Genomic DNA, 21109 nt, shown 5'->3' on the forward strand with positions numbered 1-21109 from the left:
ATGGTCTCCCTCCGCTGTGTTTATAGTGAGACGGGGAGGAGCGGCGAGAGATCAGCTGGGCTCGTGAGCTGTCAGGCTGTGCGACTGAGTCAGCTGTGTAAACAAACAAATACATGTGGAATTTGGCAGTACATACCTGCGTGTGCGTGTGTTTGTGCCTGGTGTATTCCACAAGTGGTGCCGAAACCCAGGAAAGTGCCGGTGGGGAAATGTCCGACCCACAGGCCGCGCCACCCGCCCAGCCCCTGCAATTCTTGGCGCAGATGCTGGCGAAGATGGCGGCGATGAGCCGGGATCAGGCGGCCGACCAGCGTGCCCACCTGGCCGCGCTGCGGGAGCAGACGGACCGACAGACACAAGTTCTGGAGCGGCTGGTCGGGGCTGCTGCCACGCCTCGCCCTGGTCGACAGGGCTCAGTAGCCTCAGGCGGCGGCAGCGGCGCGCACGCACGCGCTCGCTCGCTCGCACGCCTCCGCCACAGTAGGATAGTTATGGAAGTTTTTCAGTTAGATTGGGTAGGTGTGCTGTTTGTTCTGACAGCTAGTGTCACCTGGGGGTTCGGGGGGTTTCTGGGAGGTTCTCTGTGTTCAACTGTCCAAGTTAAAAACCAAGTGCTTTATGTTTCTTGTCTGAGCAACCAGCTAAAATTTTTGATATATTTTCAATGGTTACCTCTATTGACTTAGTGACCTGGAATGTTAAAGGCCTGAACCATCCTAATAAAAGAAAGAAGGTTCTCGCTCACTTGAAAAAAACGGGTGCTGATACAGCCTTTATTCAAGAAACCCATCTTAAAATGTCAGATAATATTTGTTTAAAATGTAGTTGGGTGGGGCAGCTCTTCCACTCACATTTTACAGCGAAGGAAGGAGGTGTAGCGATATTGTAAATAAATGGGTTCCTTTTACCCCCTCTTCGACTCTGGCTGATTCAAACGGACGATAAGTTATAGTGACCAGATTAATTTTTAATATTAATGTTACATTAGTAAATATATATGCCCCAAACTGTGACGACCCCAATTTTTTTTCACTCGTCCTCGGCCTCCTGCCTTGTTTGAATACCCATTTAGTTATTATGGGTGGGGACTTTAATTTTTGCTTGGACCCTGGGATGGATAGATCGTCTGTAAGAACTGGATACAACAAAGTCAGCTTCTTATTTACAGTCCTTTTTTTCAACCTACAGCATCTCGGACATTTGGCGTTTTTTACACCCACAAGACAGACAATATTCCTTTTTTTCAAATGCTCATCAAACCTACAGTAGAATTGACTATTTTTTTACTGATAACAATCTAACCTCTCTTGTTAAGTCATGCGATTATCAGCCTATCGTAATATCTGACCATGCGCCCTTAATATTGACACTGCATATACCCGGTATGGAGTCTCCTAAACGGATGTGGAGATTTAACTCTCTTTTGTTAAGTGATGAAAACTTTATGGAATTTATTTCGGATCAAATTACCTACTTTTTGGAGTTTAATTTAACTCCAGATATTTCCATCTCGTCGGTCTGGGAGGATCTTAAGGCTTATCTTCACGGCCAGGTTATATCGTTTACAGCTAATAAGAAACGCACTTCTACTTCTAAACTAAAGGATTTGGAAAAGCAAATATCAGACTTGGATAATAGGAATTCTCAGAACCCCTCACCAAAATTATATAAAGAACGTTTGCAACTGGGTGCAGAATATGATGCGCTCGCCTCACATTCTATAGAATATTTATTGTTAAGGAACCGCAGTGATACCTATGAGTACGGAGATAAGGCGGGAGAGATCCTAGCAAGACAGTTGAAATGTGCAAAAGCCAGGCAAACTATTAATGGGGTCGCAACCCGAGATGGTGGAACTGTTACAGATCAACAGGGGATAAATGATGCTTTTCAGCATTATTATTATAAGTTGTATAGTTCCGATAATACCAATGATTCTAACCTCCTCTCTGATTTTTTAGAGATCTAAAGATTCCAACATTGTCCCCAGATGAGGTTTCCACCCTGGATGCACCTCTGCAGCATCATAGGAGATCATAGCGGCAATAAAATCATTACAGTCTCGCCGATCACCAGGCCCTGATGGCTTACCGAACGAGTTTTATGCCGCCTTTGCTGGAAAACTAGCCCCTGTGTTAGCTACGTTATATACTGACTCTCTTGCCAAAGGTGTTTTACCTGATAGCCTAAATCAAGCTTGTATAACATTACTTCCCAAAAAAGATAAAAACCCTTTGGAATGTGGATCCTACAGGCCGATTTCACTCCTGAATTTAGATTATAAAATACTAGCGAAGATTTTGGCCAACCGATTGGAAAAAGTTTTACCCAACATAATCTCTTCAGATCAGACTGGTTTTATTAAAAACAGGCACTCCTTTTTTAGTATTCGTAGACTACTCAATATAATGTACACCCCCAGTCAAGCTGCTTCCGAATGCCTTCTCTCCATGGATGCGGAGAAGGCTTTCGATAGAGTAGAATGGGAATATCTATTTGAGACCTTACAAAGATTTGGGTTTGGAAGTTCCTTTTTATCCTGGGTGAAATTACTCTATACCTGTCCTTCAGCTATGGTACTCACTAATAACCATTATTCTAAACCGTTCCGCTTACATCGTGGAACCCATCAGGGCTGCCCCCCTCAGCCCGATCCTTTTCGTATTAGCTATTGAGCCGTTGGCAATAGCTATAAGAAGTAATCATGCCATTCAAGGCATTTCGCGATATGGAACTGAGCATAAATCTCTCTATGCTGATGATCTCCTGCTGTTTGTGTCCAAAGCTGAGGTAACAATTTCCTACATGCTTGAACTTTTTGATACATTTGGGCTTGTGTCAGGCTATAAATTGAATCTACACAAGAGTGAATTACTGCCTCTAAATATGCCTCTTTCCACATTAGCAAACATTACTGTTCCCTTCAAGATTGCAACGCAAGTTACACCTCAGTATGCAACAAGACTTGTCAAAATGGTCGCCGCTTCCTCTCTCGTCAGTTGGGAGAGTGAATGTAGTTAAAATGTCTGTATTACCCAAATATCTTTATCTGTTTCAAAGCCTCCCTATATACATTCCGAATGCTTATTTTAAGAAATTGGACTATGTAATTACATCATACCTTTGGAACAACAAGAAACCACGTTTGCATAAAACACATCTGCAAAAGTCAAAGCAAGACGGAGGCCTGGCTCTACCGAATTTCCGTTATTATTACTGGGCCTCCAATTTACGCTGTCTGACCTACTGGCTGCACTAACAGCACGATTGCAGCGGACCCGTATGGCTAGATATGGAGAAGCTCTCTTCTGGTTTTTTCTTGCTATCGTCTGTCGTAGGTGCATGTATCCCGTTACCGAAAAGTCTGACAATTGAGAATCCTGTAGATAATAATACTATCCAGATTTGCTTTCAGTTTAGTTTACATTTTGATCTTCTGAAGATCTGTTTAGGGAGCCCAGTAGCTTCCAACTATGTTTTTTCCCCTTCAATGTCTGATGCCACATTTCAGGGCTAGCAGAGGCGAGGGCTGAGATCTTTAAAAGAACTATTCATTGATGGCACGTTTGCCTCATTTGAACAGCTGACTAATAAATACAACTTACCCCCTTCTAATTTCTTTAGGTACCTACAAATACGACACTTTCTTTCAGGCTCTATCCCAGGGTTCCCAAATAAACCCCCTAATGATGTAATGGATGACATTATGTGTTTTAAACCGGCTAAGAAAAAGGCCATATCATCAATACTTGTTCTGATTTTGCGCCTGGGTTCTTGTTCTATGTCTGCAATCAAGTGATCCTGGGAAGAGGATCTTGGAATCTGTATTGCTGAAGCAGACTGGGGCAATGTTTTAAGTAATATTCACTCGTCCTCCATGTGTGCAAGACATTGCCTTCTGCAGTTTAAAATAGTGCACAGGGTTCATCTTAGCAAATCAAAACTGGCAAAGATGTATCCCCAGATTGACCCAACGTGCGAAAGATGTAAATTGGCAGAGGCGACCTTGTTTTGGTCCTGTCCCAAAATACAAAAGTTCTGGACAGATGTCTGTGGGGCTTTGTCATGCATATTTGGGATAAGAGTGTCACTCAATCCACTTTTATTTTTATTTGGGGTCAATTCCGATGGTCTGGCACTACCAGCAGGTGGTCAACGAATTATTGCCTTCTCTACACTATTGGCAAGACGTCTAATACTTTTGAAGTGGAAGGACGCAGCCCCGCCCACAGTTTCGTATTTGGTTAAGGATGTATTATTTCATCTTAAATTAGAGAAAATTAGGTTTTTTGAGAGACTGTAAATAAATTTAACAAAGTCTGGAAACCCTTTTTGATATTTTTTGACCAACCATCTACACAGTTTCAGGAATGACCTTTACTTACTTATTTACTCTATTTTTAATTATATTTGTTTGCTTATTTTTTCTTTCTTCTTATTCTGTATACCTTGGCTGGTGTTATTTTGCACTGATTGTAAGTTTTTCCTTTTAAACTTTTGATTACTTGACAGCGAACAGGGGTGTTGTTTGTTAGGGTGGATTTTTATTTTTTATTTTTCCCCTCTTTTACTTTTATTTGATGCTTTGTATGTTTGTATTTCATTGTGGAAAATAATAAATATATTAAACACTAAATCAGTAACTCTGCAATTGTCAAGAAAAACTAAAAATCCTGAGCTTTATGGACACTTGTGATTTATTTATTTATTACAGGACATCTCTGTGTTCCCAGGGCAGTATGACACTTGCAAAACTCAACTACATCTGCTTGCATCTGTCTCATGAAATATGACGTTAGCAGCCGAAACTGTGATCTTTAGTGATAGTGGGGTGCAGGAAGAAGAGAGAATGAAGAAGTTGATGTAGGTTTGTAGGGCTGTTCGATATAATGATATATATCGGATGACGATATAAAAACGTCTATCACTCATTTTACGCTATCGTTTGTTTCGTGGTGTCGCAAAATAAACTGTTTACGGTAATATTTTTTCATCGTTTTGATGGTCACTGTAGTGGCTATATTCATTTCTTAAAGTTCTGTCTTTCTCTTATATTTAATATAACCACACTGGAGTGTCTACAAGCGCCTGTTTTTGTTGTGGTTAGCAACAACGACGGTAACACCATCGCGTGTCCGCTTGTTTATGTTCCATATAAACCTTTCACAATAAAGCTCAAGATCCTGTTGAGACTTTTCAAAATAAACTGAATCACATGAAAGAGCAGATTATTTACGGATGAGAAGTAAAAAAGAGCCGTCAGGTGCTAAAAAATAAACCTTAGACTCAAACGTTAGAACAGGCTTTTCCCCGCTTTTCCCTCTAATAAATACTCACAAAGAAAACAGCGGGCGTTTCAACTTATGTTTAAAAATGTATAGTTTCATGCATCGGTTAAAACACTCGACTCCAGCTACATGACGCGCAGCTGGAAACACTTCCCGCAAGTCAAGCTGCCCGAGATTCACAGAATTTAGAGGAAATGTTAAATTTTTGTGATTTATATCATTATCGGACGATAGAATTCTTATATCGGGATATGAGATTTTGTTCATATCGCACAGCCTTATAGATTCGTATGGGAATGAGAGGCAGAAAGGTGTAAAGGTGAACTTCCAATGAGCAGTGATAGGATGGGTTTAAATTCCTGGGATCAACCATCCAAAACAACAGACACAAAAGAGATGACAGGTTGGAGGCAGGCTGCAGAAGAGTGTTATTTGTGACTGAAGAGTGACAGGGGTTATTTGTGACTGAAGGATGGCAGCGACAATTAAAGGTAAGGTTTACAATATAACAGTAAGGCCTGCTATGATGTATGGTTTAGAGACAGTGGCACTAACTAAAAGATGGGTAGGGAGCCACAGGTGAAAGGTTGAAGATGTTAAAAGTTTGATTGTGGTTGGTCAGAAGGACAGTTCAGGTTGAGCAGTTTGGCAACAATGTAACAGACTCAAAGTTGAGATGGTTTGGGCATGTGCAGAGAAGAGATGGTGGATATGCAAAGGACAAAGGAAGTGAATATGCAGCTAGGATATTATAATAGGCAGGAGGAAAAGACAAAGAACACTGAGAAGATTCATGGATGCATTTAAGTAGGACATGCAGAAGACTTGTGTGACAGAGGAGGATACAAAGGTGAGGTGGAGACAGAAGATCTGCTGTGTCAGCTTCTAATGGGAACAGCTAAAGAGAAAGGAGACTAGCAGATGGCCTCTACTGAATGCACTGTGATCGGCAATGTGGAAATGATTGAAGGGGAACTCCTCTAGTTTTGCACTCGAAATTCAGGTTATTGCTTGGTGTGAATATTCATCTTTAATAAGTTATGTTTTTTGTGGCTCTGGAGAAATTACTCCAAAATGGGCTTGGAAGAAATTAAAAAAATTCTTGACGCGGCACTTTAGAAATTATTAAGCTTTAATCAGGTCACTCAGCTTCAGAGCGATGTCCTTCTATTTGGCACTTAATGTTTCAAAATGTAGATACATTTAAGAGGCTAATATACTGCCACTGTTTAAGCCCCAGGCATGGAGGTCTAGAGAGTGGTTGGCAACCCTTTTTTCAAAATCCAACCTCGAGCAAACTTTTGCTTGCTATGTGGTTGGTGTAATTGCTAGCAACCAGTTTTTTTCTGTGGCTCAACAACCAGCCGCTAAAATCTTGTTGTGTGGTGAACAAGGGTTTCACTGTAGATGACACCTCCCATGTAGTGACAGGCATGACTGGTGAAAAGCAGAGACTCTGATGACATGGTACAGTGCAATAGAATAGAATTATAAAGTACAGTACCGTTCAAAAGTTTGGACATACCTTCTCATTAAATGATTTTTCTTTATTTTTACTACTTTCTACATTGTAGATGCAAACTGAACACATCAAATATATGAAACAAGACACATGGAATTATGTAGCAAAGAAAAAAAAGATAAATAACTCTAAATATATCTTATAGTTTAGATTCCTCAAAGTAGCCAACCTTTGCTTTGTTGACAGTGCTGCAACCCCTTTACCTTCTTTCACTGAGCTTCATCATGTAGTCACCTAGAATGGTTTTCACTTCACAGGTGTTCCTTGTCAGGGTTCATTTATTTAAAAAAATTCATATTAAAAAAAAAAAAAGAAAAAGAAAAGGGGGGCAGGGATAGCTCAGTAGGTAAAGCAGTTGCCCCATGATCGGAAGGTCAGGGGTTCGAATCCCCTGAACGGCTACCCTGAGGTACCCCCGAGCAAGGTACCATCCCCACACGCTGCTCCCCGGGCGCTGCACTGGTGGCTGCCCACTGAGTGAATGGGTTAAATGCAGAGAAGAATTTCCCCACGGGGATCAATAAAAAGTGTACATTATTATTATTGTGTACATTATTATTTGTGGAATCTCTTGCGTTGTGCAGAAGTCAGGTAGTTAGCTAATAGCCCTATTTGACAACTACTACAATTCATATTATGGCAAGAACCAATCAGCTAACAAAAGAGAAACGACAGTCCATCATTACTTTAAGAACTGAAGGTCAGTCAGTCCGGAAAATTGCTAAATGTTTGAATGTGTCCCCAAGTGCAGGCACAAAAACCATCAAGTGGTATAACAAAATTAGCTCACATTAGGGCCGCCTCAGAAAATGAGTCACCTCTGGTGCTGAGGATAAATTCATCCGAGTCACCAGCCTCAGAAATCGCAGTTTAACAGCACCTCAGATTAGAGCCCAGATAAATTCCACAGAGTTCCAGTAGCACATCTCTATATCAACTGTTCAGAGGAGTCTGCCTTTATGGTCAAATAGCTGCTAAGAAACCACGACTAAGGAGAAGCAACAAGCAGAAAAGATTTGTTTGGGCCAAGAAACACAAGGAAAGGACATTAGAGCAGTGGAAATCTGTGCTTTGGTTTGATGAGTCCAAATTTGAGATCTTTGGTTCCATAGCCTGCATCTATGTGTAACACAGAAAAAGTGAATTTTTACATATCTCTGCATGCATGATTCCCACCGTGAGGAGGAGGTGTGATGGTGTGGGAGTGCTTTGCTGGTGATACTGTTACTGTTGGGGATTTGTTCAAAATGGAAGGCACACTGAACCAGCATGGCTACCACAGCATCCAGCAGCAACATGCCATCCCATCCAGTTTGCGTTTAGTTGGACCATCATTTATTTTTCAATGATCCCAAAACACACCTCTAGGCTGTGTAAGGGCTATTTGACCAAGAAGTAGAGTGATAGTGTGCTGCACCATGGCCTGGCCTCCACAGTCACCTGACCTAAACACAGTGGTTTGGGATGAGATGGACTGCAGAGTGAAGGTAAAAGGACCAACAAGGGTTCAGCATCTCTGGGAACTCTTTCAAGACTGTTGGAAAACCATTTCAGGCGACAACCTCATGAAGTTCATCGATAGAATGCTGAGAGTGTGCAAAGCAGTAATCAAAGGGTGGCTGTTTTGAAGAATCGAAAATATAAAACGTGTTTTACACTTTTTTTGTTTACTACATAGTTCCATATGTGTTCATTCATAGATGGTGTGCCCAAACCTTTGACTGGTAGTGCATAGCACACCATAGTTAAAGTGTTTTCACAGTCAAGCTTCTAAGGAGACATTACAAGCAACATAACCCTCAAAAACTAAAAACAAGTCATGTTACTGGTAGTGGGAACTGACAGTATATTAAAACTAAAGCTACTACATTAAATTCTTATGTGTTTTTAGTACTTTTATTTTGTGATTTTATTTTCTAATCAGCTCTGTTGTTGTTAAAATTAATAAAATTCATTAATATTTACTGTGGGTCACACATATACAATAGCAAATGAGTAGGCTAAGTAAAGAAATATGCTAAGTAAACGATAAACAGGACACACTTCTCTTTAATAAAAGACACACTGCTCAACACTGTTAACAGGTGTACGTCAACAATTTATTAAACAGTCCTACATCTCCCTCTACTGTTAGAAATTAGGCATCGCACTCACATTTCCCTCTAATAATCTTTTTCTCTCTTTTTTTTTTACTTCAGTCGGGATAACTCATGTTATTTTAAAATGTTAAGAAATACAACAGTCATTTCTTTCATTTTATTATCCTACACAAGTCGATGTAAAGATATAATATTTTTATTTCTACCTGAATCTCAAGTACTCAAAACCATCTCTGTGTACTTCTCGAATTACATTTCAAGTGAGTGAGATTTAGCTTAGGCTGGTACAGCTGTTGTACCAAGCTATATTTTTATTTATTATTTTTACTTTAGTTAGCCATCATAGTTAGCTACATCCATTTTTAAACTATCTATAGTTATACTTTTTGTAAGTCCACTTGGAGTCCACATCAGGAAATCATTCTAATTTTAAGAAAGGTCTGAAAACTTAAAAACAGTTAAAAAACCCTGAAAGCTTTGATACCAGAATTTTCCGTAGCTCAAAGTATACAGAAATAGTTGAAGACAGCAATACTTACAGTAGATTAAAGTAATTCAAAATCATTCACAATTCAATTTAATTAAACCAAATGATTATGAAGTGTGACATTCAAATGCACCTTAGAACACACATGCATCAACACTACAATGAGCGGGTGGAGGGAGGTTTGGAGTCTTCTCTCACCCCCGTTCTCTGCGGCCTGCTGGAGAGGGGGGGCTAGGAGGAGGAGTTGGCCGTCCGACTGCGGTCTGGAATGTGGGGCCTCCCTGCTGCTGCGGAGTCGGGGTGGTCTGCCTCTCCCCACCGCAAGGAAAAGGGTAACACCACCTGGGTCTGGGTGCAGTTCCCCCCTCCAGGGGCAAGGGTACCTAGACCCGGTTCGTAGAGTACGCTTGGGGAGTGTGATCGTGTGTACAGCGTCTCTTTATGTCTGTCTCCACGTTGGTTGAGTGTGGAGTAAGTGCATATGAGAGCATGAGGGTGGGAATGGATGTTTGTGTCTGTGTGTGCCTGTATGTCTATATGTCAGGTTGGGTGTCAGACGTCACCTCTCTGGGGACATCTCAGGCCCTCCAAGGTTTGGAGGCCTATCTCCACCCACCACCACTTCCCCTGCCAGTGGTGGACTCCCTCAGACATCGGTGCGTTGGTGGTTCTTTGTGTCTGGGGGTGGGCGTCCGGGTACACACCGGCTCACTCCTTGGCGGCCGCTTATCGGGGCCTGGTGTCATGATCCTGGGTCTGTTGACCCAGCGTTTTGAGTTTTAGTTTATGTAAGCCCTTCAGGTTTCCTAAGTTCATTTGTTATCATGCCTAGGTGTTTCTAGTTCTTATTATTTCCCCCTCGTGTTTCCAACTATGTTAAATCTCCCCTGCTCTTCATGCGTTTCATGTCTGTGTCTTACGTTGTCAAGTTCGGGTTGTCATGTCTATGTCTCATTATGTTTCCTGTTTTATTGTGAAGAGGTCTGGTGTTTCTGTGTTCATCGTGTTCAGACTTACTCTCCCACTGTGACGTCATTATGTTCATGTGTGCCAGCTGTTTCCCCATGTGTTCCCACTTCCCTCATCATCCTCCTGTGTGTATTTAGTCCGTGTGCTTTCAGTCATTTGTTGTCAGGTCGTCTGCTCATCCATGTCTCATCCCCAGGTACCCATGTCAGTTCACTATGGTTAAGCTTTTTCATGTTTTGTTATTAGTTCACCCAGTTTAGGTTATTGTTTAGTTTTCACCGATGCCCGATTATTTTTACCCTCATTGCTAGCCTCAATAAATGGCTTGTTTTGTTTATCCACACTACGTTTTGGTCTGCGTTTGAGTCCTCCTCTGCAACACATACGGTCTGCCCCAGCCAGACCGTGACAGTACGACCTGACCACTATGGACTCAGCAGACCGCGAGCTTTATGAGCGTCGGGAGGCAGCCTTCGCCCAGCTGGAGGAGGAGCTCCGCTGGAAGCCGTGGCGCGCCCCCGACTATGAGCGGATTTTTCACGGGACTCGGCTGGCTCTCGGAGGTCCCAAGAGCTGCCGTAAGTCCCCGCCTGTTTCCAAACCTCGTCCGCTTCAGGTGGGAGTTTTTCGGGTGGCTACAGGCGCTCACGCTCCAGCCTCGTTGTCGCCGTGTTGTGCACCGGGGGCTCAGTCGCTCGCTCCGCCGGCTTCCTCCGCTCGAAGGAAGCGGCGCGCCCGTCGCCATAAACTGGACAATGCCGAGGGAATTTCCCTTATGGATGACGACGTGGACTGGGAGGATCCGTTTTGTTTTACTCCCTCTACACAGGGAGGGATGAAAGACAATTCCCGCTCGCCTAAGCCTGCACATACGGTTAAGGGAAAGACTGTTAATTACGTTACCAGGACAAACACACTCGGTTCCGCTTCCGTCTGTTCAGGTTCTGTCAGGTCCGTTTCAGTTATCCCTGAGTCAACCCGCTTTGCTACCACTAACCCACGGATTTCGAAAGCTGTTAAAACTAGGACTGCAAATGCTAAGACTGCTAAACATGAAGTGGACGGCGGGTTCATTTTTGATAGATCCGTTTTTGTCGACCCTGTATGTGTTGACCCTGAGCCTGCCGTTTCTGCGACTGTTTTTTCTGAGCCTACTCCCGTTCCTGCTCGTGTTTCTCCTCCCGGGGCAACTCGGGCCCAGCGTACCTCTGCACCCGTGTCTGTTCCTCGGGTGGGGGAGACTGAGGCCCAGTTGGCTCCCGCTCTGGTTTCCAGGCCGGCTGAGGCTCTGACCCTTTCTGCACCCGTACCTGCTCCTCGGGTGGGAAGGGCAGTTGCCCAGCCGTTGCCGGTACCTGTTCCGGTCCCCAGGGTGAGGGCAGCCAGGATACAGCCCGTCTCCGCACCCGTACCTACTCCTCGGGTGGGAGTGGCTAGTGTCCGGCATGCTCCTGCACCCGTCCCTGTCTCTACTGAGGGCTCAGGAGAATTCGGTCTGCAATCCACACCGCCATCGCTACTGCATGCCTTTCAGTCATTAGCTCAGTCATTAGCTCTGTTAGCAGCCCGGTCCGTAGCTTACATTCCTGTGCTTCCGTTAGCCCAGCCCTTAACCCACTGTGCAGCTCAGTCATTTGCTCCATCACCTGCTCAGCCTTCTGTCCAGCCGGTGGTCTCTACACCTGCTGGTCATGCCTCGACAGCTGGAGGGCCCGAGGAGCCCGTCCAGCCTCATGCCACGTCAGCTGGAGGGCCCGAGGAGCCCGTCCAGCCTGGGGCTCGCTCGGGCCACTTCGGAGGTGGGGTGCCCCCGGCCTCTCGGCCTGGGGCTCGGTCACTCAGGCACAGCTGGCTGCCGGCGGAGCTCACGGGCGCGTCACTGCAACTCCCCCTGGCTTCTGCTCCGCGGCTGCTGAGTGAGCCCTCATCTGGGACTCTCCTCAGCTCTTTCTGGGACAGTGGCGCAGCTGCCCCTCTGTTGGTCTTCCTTGGTCTCTTGTGTTCTGGGGGCCTCTGGATGTCTGGAGTTTTGATCTCCTCCATACCTGCTTCATGCCCTGGAGGACGGGGCTGTGGCCCCCACACACCCTCTAGCAGATCATTACATGAAGGAACCTTTTAAAAAACAAAAAACAAACGCGTCCATGCTCACAGGTGTACACACGGGTGATCACACCCACAAACTACACCCTTTTTGGCTCCTACCTCAAAGCACACTGTGTTCTGTTGATCTTATGTGCTGCACAATAATGTTTAATATTTAGTATTTACTGTCATATTCCCATATATCATTGTGATGTTGTTTATTCTATTACTCTTGTTCTCTTCTGCTTGTTTTCTTTTTTCTTTCTCAGCAGGTGATCCAGGTGATTGATATATGCATTTTTTTTTCTTTTTCTGCCCATTCTGTTGGTTTTTGTTTTTTGCCCTTCTCCCCCGTCCCTCTTCTCAGCTGTTTCTCTTTCCCTTTTTCTTTCTCCCCTTCTTTCCCCCAGTCAAGTCTGTCCCATATTCAGCAAGTGAAAATAAAATAAACAATAAAAGGTGAATCAAATGGACCATTATGGCAAGGCTGGGATGGTCAATTTGGTAAAGTAAATCCGTTGGGCATCTTTCTTCGCCTTTAGACAACAATTCTGATGGCAAAAGAGCCAAACGGGACAGGCAAAAAAAAAAAAAAAAAGTGTGACATTTAAATCAAAAAGAGTTCAACTGGTTTCACACTTTGCCTCTGCCCTTGGTGGACTGGCATGTCTGTTCTGTTTTGCTGTGATACTGGGTTGAATTGCTTAAGTAAGATGTGTAATATACATCGCTATACAGAAATAGGGACACATCTTAACATCTATAATTTATACACCATCTAATCATGCAATCATTCAAGTTCATTTCTTCTTAATACATCAACTGGATTAGCAGACACACTGTTAGAAGCTGGTTTTAAGAAGCAGCTTTCCAGTTGTGGTTCGGTTGTTCTCCATCGTGGTCACCTGTAGGATAACCGAAAAACTGATAGAGGTATCACTGAATAACACATTAGCTGTGCAGAGTCCTAAACCTGTAAACTCAGTATAATTCAGACTGCTTTGTAACCTGGATATTTGTCACCATTTGGTTTTAACAAATAACTATTAAACATTTTGTTTTTTGTATAGCTGTAATCCTCTTTTGTTGACATCAGCTGTGTTATCAACATGAGCTGAATGCTCATTTTAGCTAGCTAGCTATAGAAGTTATTTACTTATTAGCTTACAAACACATTTAACTTAACGAAAAATTCCTATGATGCATCAGGTCCTCCTGTCAGTCCAGTTGCTGTCTAGCACCTCATGCTGTCAGTTTGAAAACAGTCACTCATGGTTTTGGAGTGTAAACACTGGACCTGCTCTCAGCATCTCTACTCTATTTGCAATTCCTGAACAGTGATATGCAAGTTTATTCATGTCTGCAGCAGCTAGTCGAAGCTGTTGTCAAGATGTTGCAACCCAGTTTAACAGCATCAAGTGTGATAAGAACTACTAATAATGGCAGAAAGCAGCTTTATCTGAGGAGAATTTTATCATTCTAATTATACGCAAAACCTATTTACTAACACTGAGGGAGAGAGGTTTAAGATCTATGGCCTACTTAGCAATAGTTCTTCACCAATCTAAAAAGTGAAGGAAACCGCATTAACCTTTCTCAAAAAGTTGATCCTGTTCATCTGGATTTAGCATCTTTAGTAGAAGTCTGCACACTGAAGAAGTCACTTGTGTGACAAAACGTTTCTTCTACTGAAAACGAGCATGCATCAAGACAGCATTAACCCTTCATCTTGATTTAGCATTAGCTGCTAACAGGCCTAGCCAGAGCAGTTAACCCTGCTTTGGTGTCCCAAAGACTTTTCCACAGTAACTTAAGCCCTGAAATACTTTTCTTTTTGGGGAAAAATGTACTGCTAAATCACAGCAGCAGCATTAGCATAGTGTTGACACTTGACTATTGCTGTTATCACAGAGAGAGAAAGAGAAAATTGAAACCAGTTAATGAGCTCAGCTCATTAACTGGCATTAGCTGCACCTGTCAGATGAGAAGCTGTTAAGTTATGCCTGATTTAGACACGTGTGAAAAAAATGTACAACATAACTAACAATGTAACTGTAAACCCCTACCCCATAACCTTAATGCACCATCCAAGAAATGTAACTACACGTCAGTTAGACACAGCCTGCACTGGCCAATTCCAGCGCATTGATTGCTACTTTATCTCTGCATTTTTTTAAGAATAGCAATAATTATCTCAGTTTAAAAAGTAAATAAATAAAATAACAGCATAAATATAAGAACCCCCAAATGTCATGAGATTGTTGAGACTAATGAAATGGATGTTAGGGCATGAACGAAGAAGTAGAAAAGTCTCAGGACAAATATGTTTCGCTCTGAAAAACAAACAAACAAACAAACAAACAAACAAACAAACAGAATTTACCACAACAAAGAGTGTGAACTCAGAAGGAAAAAAATCTTATCCTAAGGGCCAGCACATCGGGACACACACAGTAATTAACATATATATATCTAACCACCCACAAGCATAAATGTTGGCAACAAATTTGGCTACTTATGCACAGAAGTGGGAAGCAACAAAGTACAAATACTTTGTTACTCTACTTAAGCATGATTTTCAGGTACCTGTACTTTACTTGAGTAGTTTTCTTTCTGACTACTTTTTACTTTTATTCTTTACATTTTTAAACAAATACATGTACTTTCTATTCCTTACATTTTCAAAATGGGCCCATTACGTTTGGTTTAATGCATTTGAGGGGAGTTATTTGCACCACTGCGAGCCTTCAACTCATTTGGGCCCAAACAGTAACACATGAAGTCCTGTTTGTGTATTTATCACCAGGAGATGTGACATAAAAACAGATGACAGATGCAAAAACCTTTGGCACAAAGGTTTTTGCATCTGTCATCTGCAGCTGTCTATAAGTTGCAACTTTAACATCCAGCTAATCCTACAGAAGAGGAGCGAGCATAAAGGGAGTAATATTTTTATAAGTGGCAATTTAAAATCTAACATTTCAATCAGCTCAACAAGCATCAGCAAACACACAAACTGTTTATGTGCTGTGTTTTTCACGGTTAGTTGCTAGCTAAAGGTCCAGCTTCAATCAGAGATGAAGATAAGGACAGGAGAGGAAGAAGAGAGGTTAGACTGTTCAGTGGTGTTTGATAAACTGGAAATTTATGAAAACTGGAAAGTACACTGCAGAAAGTTGAATCAGTACTTCAACTTTTAATGGAGCATTTTTTAACACTAGTATCTGTACTTCTGTTTAAGTACAGAATGTCTGTGCTTTTGCCACCTCTGCTTATGCAGGCTCTACATAGTAGTGATGTGTCGGTCGTGAACGAAACGGCTCTTAGAGCCGACTCTTTGAAGTGAACTACGCGAGCCGACTCCTTATTGGGAGCCGTGGTTTTTTTTTCTTCTTTCTCTCACCCTCTCTCTCTTGCACTTTTTTTCCGCTTCACTCCGCACGCGAGCCCTGTGCTTGCGCTGGGAAGAGGCCGGAGGGGCGGTAGTTACACTCGCAGTAGCACAGCAAGAGAGTTGGAGGGAAAGAGAGAGAAAGAGAGCCAGGGAAACAACGTCACATTAGAAAAGTATAGTAATGATTGTGATGGCATGCCACACATGGTAAGCTCCACACCTCACCACCCGTTGATTCACTTTAGTTTAATTTACAGTCACTACTTTAAAGTATTCTACATATTGTTCAATATTGTTTCTTTATTAAATGAAACTGAGAAAATAACACCAAAAATGCCAGCAGAACTTGATCTGATTATATATGTAGCTATTGCACACAATTACTGTATTTTTCAGAGTATGAGGCGCACCGGATTATCAGGCGCAATATCAATGAACAGGTCTATTTTCATACATAAGGCGCATCGGATTATAAGGTGCATTAAGCAAAACAAAACAGCCAGATAAGTCAAACTTTATTTAACTCATTCACAATAACTCTCAACATCGCAGATCATCTTCTTGCTTCCTCCACTTCCATACCATTGATTCATTAATTTTTAATTGTCACTGTGATGGCATGCCAAACATGGTAAGCTCCACACCTCACCACCCGCTGATTCACTTTAGTTTAATTTACAGTCACTACTTCTAAATATTCTACTTATTGTTCAATATTGTTTCTTTATTAAATGTATTTATTTTTCCATCATACCTTCCAATGTTTATATGGCGTGCACACATATTAACCTTGCAAGGTCAAAGTTCTGTTTTATGTTATATTAATACATCTATCTTTGTTTGAGTTACCTGGGGGTTGGCTTCTCCTCCTGTGTGGCAAAGGGCTGGGAGACCTGAAGTACCACTGACAGCCTAATTGGATTGCACCACATGCTTCATTGCCCGGGGGGTGTTTCATGTTTGTTTAATTGTTTTGTATTAGTTGGTTATATGGCAGCCATCTTGTTTCCCCCATGTGTGTCATTTGGTTTAGCTAAACCAGTATTTAAGTTCCCCTGTGTGTCATTTCAGGAGGTCAGTTTATCATATTGTAACGACCGTGGGTTAGTGGAGTTAAACTGGCTAAACTGCTCACTAGCTAAACGGCTAGCGGGGCGCTAGCGGCTATCGCTAAACTTCACAACGGATGGAGAGCGCTCGTGCCTCATACACCGCACGACCCCGAGCGTCTCAGCAGCAGACTGATAATCCCCAAATGATCCAGCAGGAGGCAGTAGTGGTTCACACCAGTCATTTATTTACCATCTTTTTCTACAACAACGTAACGCTGCTGACACCGAACCCCTATCCCGCTCCCACCACATAGAGTCGCGGTGTCAGCCAACCATGCCAATTCAACCCACTCCACAGAACACACATCAACTTCACTGTGGCTTACATTAACATAACACTAACACAACATGCGAATCAAACACATAGGAACTAGCAGAACGATAGAAAACACAGACAACACAATACCCAAAATGCATCTGGCTAACAACCCCAGCCAGGTCATTACAATATGTTTGTTTGAGGTTTTGTTAATTATTATCTTGAGTTTAGTCTATTGAGTTGACCTCTTTTATTGGTCTGCCTGTTTAAGTTTTGGCTTTGTTAAATATATTTTCATATTTTTGGGTCAATAAACCCCCCCCCCTTTTTTAAAAATTGAAACCACCTGTGTCCTTTATGCTTTACTGCTTGGTCCCTGACAATGATCCACAACTATTTTCAGTTGCGGATGATAAAGGATTCAGAAAGTTTATTCATGCAGGCCCATATGACAGAGAATGTGCATCTTCTTTTTGTTTTCATATTTTTTCACGTTTATATTTAATTGTGTTGTTTCACTTTAAATTTGTTTAGAAGGAAAAAGCTGAAAATTTAAATAGTTAAAAGTTGAAATGTAAATGGTTGGGGTTTTTTTTGTATTATATGATTTATTTATTACATTTTATGTGGAGTGAATAAATAAAAGTATACTTACGGTGGCCCCTAGAGACGAAACATGCACGAACTCCAAAACACGTACAAACCCCGAAGCACTTAAAAACTCCAAAACACGTACAAAAAAGGGGCAGTGTTGAGCTTTTTGTTACCTAGTGGCTACACAAGCCAGGAAGTACCAACGACCGGATTTGGTGTGTGGTAGTGACGGGTAAATGAACTTTTTTTTTTTTTTTTAATTATTTGAATATATCTATGAGTGCTTGTGTGTAAATACACAAACAATACACATATGCTTTCAATTGTGTAATTTAAGTGATCTAGGGTAGCTCTGTTTTGGAAGTCCAATTAATGCTAGAAATGTGTTTTGGAGTTTGTACATGCTTTGGAATTTGTACGTGCTTTTTGGAGTTTGTACATGCTTTGTCTCTAGGGGCAACCGTATATATTTATATATAAACATATATAAATAAAGCCACTTTTTTTTTTTTTTTTAGTAATTCCTTTTGTGCATAATTTTATATTGTTGTTAATAATAAATTAATTAAAGCAACAAAACACCCTGAAGAGAGAGTTGGTCTCCATATCTGTGGGATTTACTTTGCCTGGTATTTAATATATTACTGTGGGAGCTAGTTAAAAATGTAATGAACTGTGGGCATGGGCATATGCCCATGTTGCTCACTGGAAAATCTGCTCTAGCCTACTGCGCTGTCTTTCTGTGGATTATGCGTTGTTAGCTATTCTTCTTTGAAGGTAGATGTTAGCAATCTTCAGGTGTAGCTATGTAGATGGCTTTTTAAAAAATATATAATTTATTTTTGTTTTTCAAAATATAAAACAAGGACAAACAAACAGGCTCAGATGCTACAAATTCTTTTTATTACAAAGTAGATGGCTTTTTTATTTCAGTTGTAGTTAGCCATGTTTCTGTGACTGTAGCAGTTTCATGTAATTATGCATCCAAACAAACAGAAAGGGTAATGTTTTTGGAATGGGAGGATCTTTTAGTTTCTTAAGGTAGTCAAGTGTTATCATTTGCGAGCAATCTTTATTTACATGCAGATAAACCAGTATGTCAGGACGTAGCCCAGAAACAATAACCCTGGAGGTATGTTCAGCTTTTGCACAAACAAGTCTAAATGCATTTCTGTGTAATTGGAGACCTGCAGGAAAGTTCCTCCAGGGCTGACTCATGTAAGGAACATTCTACCAATGCATGAAATTAAAAACAAGGGCTTTTGCAAACAGTAAAGAAATAGAAAAAGACACAAAACACACACTTAAAAAAGTAAACCCCTTTGGAGATGTGTAGAACAAAAAATCTACGGATGCCCCCCAAAAAATACAGTGCATGATTTTTTACTGCAAGTGAAACAGTAAATGATGTCTATGGAAAAACCCACTTTGATTACATGATGAAAAGATTTTGTTCAGCTCACGATGTCTGCTGTTGTCAGGCAGCGTAGATCCAAATTTCATTGTGGTGAGTAAGAGAGAAAAATGATTCATATCCAGCTCCATTGTAAGTGTCATGATCAAAGGTTTTCCCAGCTGTAATCAAGGCCTCACGAAGCTTCTTTGCATTTTCTTGGCCACTCTGGATGCTTGGAGCGCCACCGAAAACCCTTAGAGCAGACAACAAAGCAGAATTCTAGATATCTTTCAGGTTGGCCAAAGACTAAAGAGATTTAGGCTTTGCCCTCCTTTTAATGCTTTTAAAAACTTGCTATCATTGAAGTTTACTCTGTAAGTAATTTTGCATATTATGTATGTGAAACTTCATAGTTAATTCTCTTTCTGACCCCCAAATTGGAATCTGGTGAAGCTTAGTCCAAAATTAATGTTCCTCCCTTTTCAGTATTTGTTAGGTGGTAACATGTTTACAGATTTACAAAATAACTGCTGAATTAAAGTCTTTCTTGGTTTTCTGGGGAAAAACTAGATAAATGGACTTGTTTCTCACCTGACATACACAGTGGCTTCAGGTTTACTTTCCAGTTGGACCAAGGGATCAGAATTTTCAGGTGTTGTGGTACCAGGAGGAATAAACCAGGACAAGGCAAATTCAGGATCACCTTTACCATCTGTGACCTTGACCAGTGCAGGCCAAGTGTCACTAGAGATCTCAAAACCTGAAAGAGAAAAAGAAAGAAAAACATGCTTGAAGGTGCATTTTACTGAAAATGTGTGGGGCTGCAGAAATTCAGAGCTAAAACATTTCTGAAATAAGTCAGTGATTTATGAAATTTTATAGTCTTTAAATATTTTTTTTAAATTCAATACATTTTTTAATAAGAAAAATGACTCCATGCTATATCAAGTATTTCTTTAATATGGACAATAAAACAGTACAAATGTGTTTAAGTTACAAATTTTAGATTTGAGCTCCCCTTTTTCTTCTTTCTTTCAGTTTTGAATAAAAATCAAACAACTCTTCTTATGAAGAACTAGTTGTACCTGTTTTATATACTTTTATAAAATATATATATAATAAGACCTTGTCTTCCTTTACTTTGCTTACCTCGTACTTACAAGTGGTACCAGGAAATAATCAGTTTTAATTTTTGTAATCCTACGCATCAGTCAATAACTAGTGAATTAACTTGATTTGTATAGCTATGGTCCTCTTATGGCCCATTTGAAACAACTAATCTCTTGGATTACTGTGTTTGAAAAGAAACATCAACATTACAAAACAAACTACATCACACACTTGCACTTTCAGTTCCTCGTATACCTGCTTCAGTTTGCTTCTTGGCATAATCCTTCAGCCGTGAATTTGCAGCGAGGACATCACTGGACTGGGAGCTGTCAATCTTGGTAGTAATCCAGGTGGAAGTGTCATATAAGCGCACCTCAAAGTCCTGCATGCAAAAGAAGCACAAATGTTAAAGAACCATTATAATGAAGATGACACAAATTCTGTATCTGAATTGTTCCAAAAACTTACCGGGTAGGCCTCGAGTACTTTGTAGTGGGGACACTTTCCCACACAAAAGTCCTGTCCTGTGCAGACTGAAACCAGAAAAAGTGCGAAGAGTGCAAACATTACCTGTGCCATGATCACAGACTCCTGATGAACTGAGCTCTGGACTAAGTCCTCCTGTTTAATAAGATAATCACAGTGTAACGTCTAATGTTATGCAGCACACCCACATGAACTACACTGTAAAAACGATAACTAGCAATTGTTGATTTCACTAAAGTTTTTAAATTAAACTGACTTAGAAATAAAACTTTCTATTTACAACCTAAAAAAGCTTGTCTACCCAACAA

At 41.3% G+C, this 21109-nt stretch overlaps 1 protein-coding gene across 1 annotated transcript; it reads right to left on the reverse strand.

Annotated features, from left to right (window-relative positions):
• Positions 1-18690: 18690 nt before the first annotated feature.
• Positions 18691-20946, reverse strand: LOC308388358 (uncharacterized protein). The gene is made up of 4 exons (XM_080869034.1): positions 20784-20946; positions 20571-20697; positions 19797-19965; positions 18691-19458 (listed from the first exon to the last, which is right to left on the reverse strand). Exons 1-4 carry the CDS (start codon positions 20892-20894, stop codon positions 19287-19289), a joined length of 579 nt encoding a protein of 192 aa, XP_080725160.1. The 5' UTR covers positions 20895-20946; the 3' UTR covers positions 18691-19286.
• Positions 20947-21109: the final 163 nt, after the last annotated feature.

The sequence above is a fragment of the Rhamphochromis sp. 'chilingali' genome, assembly GCF_963969265.1.
Source record: "Rhamphochromis sp. 'chilingali' genome assembly, chromosome: 20".
Classification (NCBI taxonomy): domain Eukaryota; kingdom Metazoa; phylum Chordata; class Actinopteri; order Cichliformes; family Cichlidae; genus Rhamphochromis; species Rhamphochromis sp. 'chilingali'.